This window comes from Festucalex cinctus, chromosome 15 (assembly GCF_051991245.1).
Source record: "Festucalex cinctus isolate MCC-2025b chromosome 15, RoL_Fcin_1.0, whole genome shotgun sequence".
Lineage (NCBI taxonomy): Eukaryota > Metazoa > Chordata > Actinopteri > Syngnathiformes > Syngnathidae > Festucalex > Festucalex cinctus.
In genome coordinates, this window is record NC_135425.1 from 15571855 (window position 1) to 15583097 (window position 11243).

The following is an 11243-nucleotide window of genomic DNA, read 5'->3' on the forward strand; positions in this document are numbered from 1 at the left end:
CCCACAATATTTTGCTGGGAAAACTAATTCCATAATATTTGGGTGAAACACATTTTTCAAGTAATTTTAATAGATTTATAATCTATAGTTTTGAAAAATAATTTATATATAATATTAATTAAAACTAATACTGTTGATTTTTACTTCAGTGCTTTGAGATTCACCCCCAAAGAAAGGCAACAGATAATGCTCTAATGTGCCATCAAATCGATGTAGTGGTGTTCAGTGATTGGTTGCTGCTGCAGTCATGTGACCCACTTAGATTCAAGCAGGTCTGACCTCTCCTCGGGGCACTTTGCATGTGAGTAAATGAAAGTACAGGCAGTCGATCAGAGCCTTTATACAGTCCATTAGCAACACACCACTTTCCCATCCCTCTTATTAGTTATGTACGTCATCAAATTTCATGTTTTATTATCAGAACACGGTAGCTAGCTAGCTAGCATGTTTTCAGTGCACGCGATTCTAGCTATTGGGAGAAAGTGTCGTATGCTAGCTAGCCAATTGCCCGGGCTGTCATCAAAGTACTTTCGGTAAAACCTCTTGATGGAGTCACATGTCACTTGACTTTCTTCTCCCCAACGGTTTCTAAATGTCCCAGATACGTGAGTTGTAAAATATTTACAGCCCAGACGCTTGTGCCTTCTGCTGCGGGAGAAACTGTGCCAGTACGTGTGTTGGTTATTCCGCGCTCGCTCTGTCTGACACTTCTCCGTCTTCCAGAAGCTGCTGGAATGTGTCGGTTGCTCGGATTTGAAAGACGGCTCATCAAAATGCGCGTCGTGTTCTTGTGACATTTAGCAACATGTCGCTACAGCAGCATGTCGGCTAACAACTGTTTCATTTTGTGTTTAGGTTACAACAGTGTTTGGCATATCAAAAAGGAGCAAAAACGCTACCTAATCAAAATGGATACAATTATTATATATTATACTTTGCGTTGTTACTTTGTTCGTCGGGGCTGAGTAAATTGCAAATAGTGAAAATCCATGATACTAATTGAAAAGGGTTTTTATTTGTTGATAGATAACACGAAATGGTGGGAAAGGACTACTTTTAAATTAAAATCTTCCACTCGGTTCCTTGTCACCAAGATGTCCCCCAAAGCCAACCAGAAAATGTCAAAAAAACCAAAAATTAAATCTAGACATAAACAGATTTGCGAATATTCTTGCAAGCTCAATCTCACTCACCATTGTGATGTTATGATAAACCAAAGCAAGAAAAAGTCTTAAATTGTCAAGAATTAATTCCATAACTTCATTATTTTTTTTGCCAATTAATACCTTTAAAAAAATGTCACATCACAGATGCTCAGACTCAGGTAACAACCAATCATGGCTCACCTGCTTTCTGGGTATGGTCATGTGACATTAGCAAACTGAGCCATGATTGATCATCTTTCATCGACAGCATGTTGCAAATGTGTGTTTTTTTTAAGGTATTAATTGAACAGCTGATAAACAACAAATTGCAAAGACTTCATAATGCAAATATTCCAGATCTCAACAAGCAGGAAAGGGAAAATTTCCAGGAAAGGGCAAATTTCCAATGAATGATGATGCAAAGTCCAGAAATGCACTACACACCTGGTAAGTGATTCAACACTACACATTTCTACACGTCCATACATGTGAACTGTCTGCTGATCGTAGGAACATTAGTTCATGGCGAGGCTTCACCATCCAGAGTAGGAGAAGAGCGGGTACTGGCTCCAGTCGGCCACGTTGCTATGGTGGTGGTAGGCGGGATGATGGTAGCCATGTTGTTGGGCACCTTGTTCTGATGTGGTGATGGGGTGGGCTGCATCCAAAACTCTGGAATATTCCGCAGCCCTGTTTAACATTTTGATACAATGTCAGGTCCTGTTTGCATTTGATGTCATTCTATTGGTAGTTCCATAACATTCCATTCCATCCTACCTAAAATCAGACCTGTACGGCTGATAGGCCACCGATGCAGGCACCATCTGCTCCTCACAGCTGAATTCGTACTCGTGCAGCTCCAGCGGCTCAGGCTGTAGACTCTCTGAGGCGTCTTGACTCCAGCTGGGAGGTGGACCCCCCTTCACTGACTCGGCTCCCTCACCCTGATTCCTCCCTGCCTCCTCCGACTGAGTGGGAGAGGGCGCCCTCTGAAGGCCTGTGAGGGAATTGCAGTTAAAAAAAACAAAAAACAAAAAACATTTATTCTTCAGGGTGACACAGGATGTTATGGAACTTACCTGAAGGACTTTTGCAAAGCTTTTTGCTTTCTGGTGAAGGTCTTCTATTTGAACGACACCTACCAACAACAGTGACACATTTATTATCTTAAATATCAGTGGGAGTTTAGAGCCTTGACAACAAAGAGACATTTTTGGCCATGTGTCAAGCGTATACACAATGTAGCGTTACTAGTCCGTGCCTGGAAATGACAAGGTTGGAATTCATTTGAATGCACCACATTTATGTTTTTAGAATAATACGAAACAAGTACATTAACTTCATTGTTCTTTCTGTTCTGCTGAATATTTCCCAAAGTCCTATGACAACGCCACTATGTACTTCACATATGGAAAAGCTGCAGGTACCTTTTGCCTTGTGTATGAGTGCCTCCCTCTCGGAATCCTTTGGCAAAAGGGTTGTGGTCAATCTTCAACTTGGTGATCTTGAAGTAAGGAAAATATTATTAAAGTGCCAATTCTTATTCACTATAGTGAACCCATAACCTTGCTCTCGCAAGATGAATTCTCGCGGTATTTGTGAGTTCACAAACTCCGGAGAATACATCTTGTACCGCTCCCGCTGATAGCCGCCGTTCGGTTCGGACCAATCACAGAGCGGCATTGTTTTTTTGTTTTTTTTGGGGGTTTTTTACTGCCAGATTGCCAGATTGTCTCGGGTCGCCTGCAGATGACGTCACGCTACAGGATTGTCTGGAAATTGTCCGTTTACAATTGTTCAAAATAACAAAATTTACTTGAAGAGTGAAGAAAAATAAATAAATAGATTGAAACGCCTTTGAGCTTGCCCGTGACGTCAGTACAGGTAACAGGTAACAGCTAACGAAGTTAGCTTCAGTTTGGTTTCTTTTTTAGCTGGTCACAAATCAATCACAATAACAAAAAACAAAAAAAAACAAAAACAAAACTGTCTTAATGATACTAGAAACACATTAACAATCTAAACTGACGATATTTGTCACAACTGAGAAATTATTTTGTGTATTTATTTATCATTTAGTCAATCTTATTATTTATTCAATATATTTTGTGTTTATAATCTTAGATTTATTTAAGTTTTTACGATTTCAGTCCGTACATTTTGTTATTTAAATTACATCTTTAATATTTTCTTTACAGTGTTTGACGTCAACTGGATAATTTCCAGCCCATCTTGTAGCGGGATGTGTTCGGTTAGGCGACCCCGATACGATCTGGCAGCCCGATCACATCTAGTATCGACACCGGAGCTAACAAACAAACCCAACGTGGACGAATTGACGCTACAATTAATTCTGTTCCCACAGAATTACTCACCGTTTCCTTGTTGAATGTTGAACAGCGAGAGTCGCTTTGTGCATTTCTAGCTGATAAGATGTTCGGGCTTTTCGACAGGAACGAACATGAAATTTTCACCCGTGGCCGTGATTGGTTCAAACAAACGTGTAGAATGTCACATCGTCCAATCAGCTCGAATTATTGTACAGAATGTCCCGCCTTTTCCCAACGAAATTACTGTGCAGAGGTGTTGCCTGGTTAGTGAACCCATGTCTTATGGGATGTGTACAGGTTTTTTGGGGTTTTTTATTTTTATTTTATTGATTTCAAAGTATGGTTTAAAAGTAAGGATAGGGTTTCATAATAGGGTTACGGAATGGATTAAAAATAAAGTTTTGTTTTGAAAGTAACATTATTTCCCCGCCCCTGTTACCTTTGGGTTCTGGTAGGCGGTGACTGCAGTGAAGCTCATCTCTGGGAAGGAGAAGGACTGGAAGGGGCCCCAGCGGACCGAGTATGGACTGTCCGCCTGGATGACGTGAAATCTCGGGTAATAGCGATGCATGGAGTGCAGGATGATCTGAAAGGAGGACGCACACAGAAAGTCGTTTTGTGTGCAAAGCGGACATAAAAGGAGGGCGGGTGACGTCTCACGTGTCCGTGCTGGTCCAAAGTGTTGTTGGTGAGCTTCATCTTGAGAAAGGACAGCGACTGCTTCATCCAATGACTTCCTGGCGCGGGGGAGTCCGGGTGCATGTAGGACCTGCACGGAGGTTGAGGTTCTGCCTTCCCCGCCACCTCCCATTCGTCCTTCTTCCACTGCACACAAAAGTAGGTGATGTTTTTGTGCTTAGGCCAAAATCATGTTTAGCATTGAAATTTGGCTTGGTCCAGTAATGTTGAAGTCAGGTTAGGCACTTTATTTGGTCAGGCCTGAAGTTTTTTTTGTTTTGTTTGTTTTTTAATCCACACACATGTAAATGGTGTACGGAAGCGTGTTGCATTTACTTGGTGAAAAAAAAAATCCTGTTTTTATGACAAAATTTTTGGGGACTTACTTTTTTTTTTTAGTGATTTTTAAAAAAATGTTCTGTTTTTCTGAATATTTTTTTTCTGTGTTACTGAATATTTTTTTTTGTCATAAAAAAAAATTATTCCAAAAAACAGCGGGAAAAAAATTACTCCAAAAAACAGGGGGAAAAACATTATTCAAAAAAACAGGAAAAAAAAAAAATTATTCCAAAAAACAGAAAAGGCTGGAGGCGGGGTTCGTTTTTTTTTTCTTTGTTCAAAAAAATAGTGACCACCCCGGCACAACCCCCCCCCCCACCCCGCATTAGACTAACTGCCTCTGAGCTGTATATATTTCATCTGTACGTATACCGTATAGTTTTTACTGTAGTCTGCTCGTGACGTGGGAGTAACAAGATGGCCACCCTGTGACTTCAACGGCTTGCACTGGCATGTAACGGCTATCCAGTCATATATACAGATCAGTGGTCTGCAACAAGTCATTTGGAGTTCAGAGGTCCCAAAAAAATTACTACGAAAAACAGAAGTTGGTGCTCTGTTTTTTTGGAATTATTTTTTTCCCCCTGTTTTTCGCAGTAATTATTTTTTTTTTCTGTTTTTCGGAATTTTTTTTTATGGCAGAAAAAAAATATTCAGAAAAACAGAAGAAAAATACTCAAAAAAAACAAAGCCCCCCCCCCAAAAAAAAATAGTCAGAAAAACAGTTTTGTTTTTTTCAAGCGAATGCAATACGCTTCTGTAAAAATGGCACATTAAGCCACTTTTTCTTTTCTTTTTTTTTTCTTTTTTTTTTTTTCTTTAGGAATTTAGTGAGCAATTATTTAAGCCATACAAATTTTGCCTGGCAACAAGAACCAGTGATATAGAAAAGTTAACCTTTGGCAACAATTCGCCACATTCTCGATTTGTTTGTCAAGCATACGAGCGACCAAATGGCAATGCGAGCCATTTGATGAGCCATTGGATGTATTCTGAATGGAATGCTAATTAATTGGGCCTCCAGCTGGGAGTGCACAAACAGGAAGCGGTGAAAGGCTTTGAAATGCAGCCTGACGTCTGGATGCAGACTGCAAGACTTCGCCTGATTTTATTTTATTTTGTGTGTCCTTCTACCTTGTATTTGAAGCTGTCGACAGGAATCATGTCCATCAAGACGACGTATATGGCAAACGGCTGCAGGCCCGTCACACTCACGCTGCAATGGGGAAACATCCTCCTGAAAGGAACGCTTCCAGTCACTTTTCTGTGAGTAAAATAGAAATGGAAAAAAAAAATCATTTACCTGCCGTGTTTTGTGATAATCATCTCTGTTCCGACGCTCTGAAAGGCCTTCCAGAGGTGAGCATTCTCCAAAGTCATCCTGATGCTATCCTGCAGGAAGGAGTCACCGGCGGGGGGCAATCTCGGATTCGATTTGGAGTCTGAATCGAATGAGCCACAAGTCAGTATGCATTTCTAATATCGAGAATTTAAAAAAGAATCACAGCTGAAGTGACAAGGCCGCAACCTAACCTCCATTTTGTAGTTTTGTTTTGTTTTGTTTTTTATGTTAAAGCATCAGACCTCCTCTCTTAATTAATTGTAGATATAATAATATAATTATTGACTAACAAGCTGAATCTTACCATATATGTGTTGCATGCTTCCTCCTGCGCTTCCCAACAGGCAGTTTGGAGGGAAAGTGCTGCTTAAGACGATCTGATTCTGATCTCTCTTGACCCTTGAACTTGATTGGCCATCACAAAGAGGGCGGGACTTCAAGAATGGTGGAGCCAGTTTTTATTACCTCATTTGTTTAGATTCAACACTGGAGGTTTACATGTTAATATTTGCGTGGGTTCTCAATCAGTAAGCGATAGTAACAGTGAGGGGCGGAGTTAAATTGAAAGATTACAATGTCGCCATCATAAAACCTTTATCTATTCATTTAAACATTATTTATTAAGGACAGACTTATGGTGAAGATGGTGCCTCTCATGTGTCTCACTTTTAATGAAAGGTAAAATGGGGTTAAAAAAGGTCGACAGCAGGGGTTCTCCACTTTTTACACCAAAGTACTACCTCAAAAGGTTTGATTCCTTAAGCAGTTTGATCATTCGCACTGTGATTAAATATAGGGGACAAAAAAAATGAACTAAAATAATTATTCCGTTTATCACACGAAAATAAATCAAATGTGTACCTTCATAAATGTGTGTAAAAAAAAAAAATGCTCCTAAATATTAAATACAATTGTATTGAACTTAAAGGGATACTTTACTTATTTAGCTATTTTTGGTAGTCAGACATTAATATTTTCCCAATAATAAATTTGATATTTTCATTATTTTTCACGTACAATTAGTACCTTTAAAAACTCATTTTGCATCTCGCTGTCGACTGAAAATGACATCACAAGGGCTCAGGTAACCAATCACAGCTCACCTGTTTTCTAGGTTTGGTCATGTGACATTCGCAAGCTGAGCTGTGATTGGTTACCTGAGCCCTTGTGATGTCATTTTCAGTCGACAGCAAGTTGCAAAATGTGTTTTTAAAGGTACTAATTGTACGTGAAAAAATAATAAAAGTATCTAATTAATTATAGACAAAATATTCACTTTTTATTGTTATAATGGGCTAAATAAGTGAAGTATCCTTTTAATTGTAATTGTACTTGAGCGTTGCTTCTTCTGCATACCACTAGAGGGAACCCTTGTACCAAATTTCGAGAATCACTATCGTCTATATAACATAAAAAGTGTCTCTGACTAGCGAAAAGCCGACAATAATTGGATAAACGTATCAAAAGAAATCTTGTAATGTAATATAATGAAGCAAAAGTACTCCACTACTGTGCTTTAGTAAAATGTAAAAGTAGGTTATCTGTAGGCTACATTGTAATAATAAATAATACATCAGATTTATAGAGCACTTTATGTTGATATTTCACATTTCAAGCATCTTTTACTCATCTACATTAAAAATAAAACATATTGGTAAAGTTATTTGAACACATTGGTAAAGACATTCAAGCATATTGGTAAAATGTAAAAACATGCTAAATGCTAAAAACATAGTCCCCCCCCCCCCCCCCCCCCCACATTGCCATTGTGCGTGTGAAAGTCTATACCACGTGTTTTACCAACACATTGGAACGACTTTTGAACATCCTGGAAAATCGTTCGTCTCGATCAAGACGTTCGAACGACATAGCCCAGTCAAAACTATTTACTCCACATTATCAGTTCTGCGCTTCCTTATGTATTAAATGTTGGACTGGTTACAGTATGGAGAAGCTATTAACCGTCTCAAATACAGTCAAGGACAGAACATCTTGCCTGGCAGCAATTTTGCAACGCTGCTCCAATGTCAATTGGCGAGCCCCGGCCAAGAGAATAAAGTGTTTACAAAAAGCGCAAAGCCTAAGCTGTCAAATGCTGACGGCCTCACGTCTATCCGAATGATACCTGGAATGAAATGCGGTGTGAAGTGCTGCCGGTGAATTATGTGGATGGCAATAAAAGCTATGATCAGCGCGTTAAACACTCACACTATTATTGTAATGTGAACGTCTCACTACGAGAAGCCAAGTTGAAGGGCAGAATTTCAAAGTGTTTGGTAGATAGGCGATACAATCAAGGGGGGGCGGGCTCTGGTGGGGTGGGGGTCTGGTGCAGACAAACGGGTCCCTTCCTGACTGCTTGACTTGCGTATTGAGAAGCAGTTTTGAGATTAAAGAGGTGATTGGAGAGGCCCTCACAATGCCGCGAATTCCGCGAGACCATTTGGTCCTGCAGCCAGCCCATAAACTCCCCCATCGTGGAACCCTAAAAACGTCCTCATTGAAATATTTTGTTTCTAACATGCTTCATTATCTTTTTATTTTTTTTTATTTTTTATTCCACAGTTGATTGAAAACGTTCAATATCATGTGTCTTGGAGAAGGACTTCCCACAGACATGTCGAAACATGGCTCCACTGCTTGAGCCGACCTGACACTTGAAGGTGGAATCCAGAATGTTGGCGCCCGAGGCGACCTGAAGAGCGGCTCGTGTAAAAGCTAATGATCACATACTGCTCTGATACTCGAGCTTCTGCCCCAGCAACATTTCGCAACTGCTGAAGTCAGTGCCTTTTCATTGTCCAAAAATGGCGTCGCTATGTGAGGTAGGCAAAATTACACAAGTTGGGCAAAAGTATTGGGTCACTTGTGACTGAGGATCTTTGGTGGCAACCAATTATCATTACATAAGCAGAATTATGGAATATTTTACTCTTCTGGGAAGAATTTGTGTTTACAGTATGTAATAGTTTGGGTTGCCTCTGTGAATTTTTTTCTCCCTTCTGCCTTACTATACATGGTCGTTTTTTGTTTGTGTTTTTTTTTTTTTTTTAATAAAATGCCTTACTATACATGGTCGTGTTTTGTGTGTGTGTGTGTTTTTTTTTTTTGTGTGATTTTTTTTTTTAAATAAAACGCCTTACTATATATGGTCGTTTTTTTTGTGTGTGTTTTTTGTTTTAAATAAAACGCCTTACTATACATGACCTTTTTTTGTGTGTGTGTTTTGTTTTTTTTTTTAAATAAAACGCCTTACTGTACATGGTCGTTTTTGTTTTTTTTTTACAAAAATAAAACGCCTTACTATACATGGCCTTTTTTTTTGTGTGTGTATTTTTATTTTATTTATTTTTTAAATAAAATGTCTTACTATACATGGTCGTTTTTTGTGTGTTTTTTATTTTTTTTTAATAAAACGCCTTACTATACATGGTCGTTTTTGTGTGTGTTTATTTTATTTTTATTTTTTTAATAAAACGCCTTACTATACATGGTCGTTTTTTTTTGTTTTTTTTAAATAAAACGCCTTACTATACATGGTTGTTATTAAAAAAAATAAAATGCCTCACTATACATGGTCGTTTTTTGTGTGTGGTTTTTTTTTTTTTTTTTTTAAATAAAACGCCTTACTATACATGGTCGTTATTTAAAAAAATAAAATAAAACGCCTTACTATATATATTTTTTTTTTTTTTTTTTTTTTTTTTTTTTTTTTTTAAATAAAACGCCTTACTATACATGGTCGTTTTTTGTGTGTGTTTTTTTTTTTTTTTTTATAAAACGCCTTACTATACATGGTCGTTATTAAAAAAAAGAAAAACGCCTTACTATACATGGCCTTTTTTTTTGTGTGTGCATTTTTATTTTATTTTTTTTTTAAATAAAATGTCTTACTATACATGGTCGTTTTTTGTGTGTTTTTTATTTTTTTTTAATAAAACGCCTTACTATACATGGTCGTTTTTGTGTGTTTATTTTTTATTTTTTTAATAAAACGCCTATATACATGGTCGTATTTTTTTGTTTTTTTTTGTTTTTTAAATAAAACGCCTTACTATACATGGTTGTTATTAAAAAAAAATAAAATGCCTTACTATACATGGTCGTTTTTTGTGTGTGTGTGCTTTTTTTTTTTTTTAAATAAAACGCCTTACTATACATGGTCGTTTTTTTTGTGTGTGTTTTTTGTTTTAAATAAAACGCCTTACTATACATGACCTTTTTTTGTGTGTGTGTTTTGTTTTTTTTTTTAAATAAAACGCCTTACTGTACATGGTCGTTTTTGTTTTTTTTTTACAAAAATAAAACGCCTTACTATACATGGCCTTTTTTTTTGTGTGTGTATTTTTATTTTATTTATTTTTTAAATAAAATGTCTTACTATACATGGTCGTTTTTTGTGTGTTTTTTATTTTTTTTTAATAAAACGCCTTACTATACATGGTCGTTTTTGTGTGTGTTTATTTTATTTTTTTAATAAAACGCCTTACTATACATGGTCGTTTTTTTTTGTTTTTTTTAAATAAAACGCCTTACTATACATGGTTGTTATTAAAAAAAATAAAATGCCTTACTATACATGGTCGTTTTTTGTGTGTGGTTTTTTTTTTTTTTTTTTTTAAATAAAACGCCTTACTATACATGGTCGTTATTTAAAAAAATAAAATAAAACGCCTTACTATACATGTTTTTTTTTTTTTTTTTTTTTTTTTTTTTTTTTTTTTTTTTTTTTAAATAAAACGCCTTACTATACATGGTCGTTTTTTGTGTGTGTTTTTTTTTTTTTTTTATAAAACGCCTTACTATACATGGTCGTTATTAAAAAAAAGAAAAACGCCTTACTATACATGGCCTTTTTTTTTGTGTGTGCATTTTTATTTTATTTTTTTTTTAAATAAAATGTCTTACTATACATGGTCGTTTTTTGTGTGTTTTTTATTTTTTTTTAATAAAACGCCTTACTATACATGGTCGTTTTTGTGTGTTTATTTTTTATTTTTTTAATAAAACGCCTATATACATGGTCGTATTTTTTTGTTTTTTTTTGTTTTTTAAATAAAACGCCTTACTATACATGGTTGTTATTAAAAAAAAATAAAATGCCTTACTATACATGGTCGTTTTTTGTGTGTGTGTGCTTTTTTTTTTTTTTAAATAAAACGCCTTACTATACATGGTCGTTTTTTCTTACAAAAATAAAACGCCTTACTATACATGGTCGTTTTTTGTTTGTTTGTTTTTTAATAAAACGCCTTACTATACATGGTCGTTATTAAAAAAAATAAAACGCCTTACTATACATGGTCGTTTGTTGTGTGTGTGTGTTTTTTTTTTTTTTTAATAAAACGCCTTACTATACATGGTCGTTTTTTCTTACAAAAATAAAACGCCTTACTATACATGGTCGTT

At 36.4% G+C, this 11243-nt stretch overlaps 1 protein-coding gene across 1 annotated transcript; it reads right to left on the bottom strand.

Annotated features, from left to right (window-relative positions):
• Positions 1–986: 986 nt before the first annotated feature.
• Positions 987–6193, bottom strand: LOC144002796 (T-box-containing protein TBX6L-like). The gene is made up of 9 exons (XM_077498353.1): positions 6139–6193; positions 5796–5934; positions 5627–5729; positions 4136–4300; positions 3915–4061; positions 2573–2649; positions 2225–2283; positions 1923–2142; positions 987–1835 (listed from the first exon to the last, which is right to left on the bottom strand). Exons 1-9 carry the CDS (start codon positions 6152–6154, stop codon positions 1679–1681), a joined length of 1083 nt encoding a protein of 360 aa, XP_077354479.1. The 5' UTR covers positions 6155–6193; the 3' UTR covers positions 987–1678.
• Positions 6194–11243: the final 5050 nt, after the last annotated feature.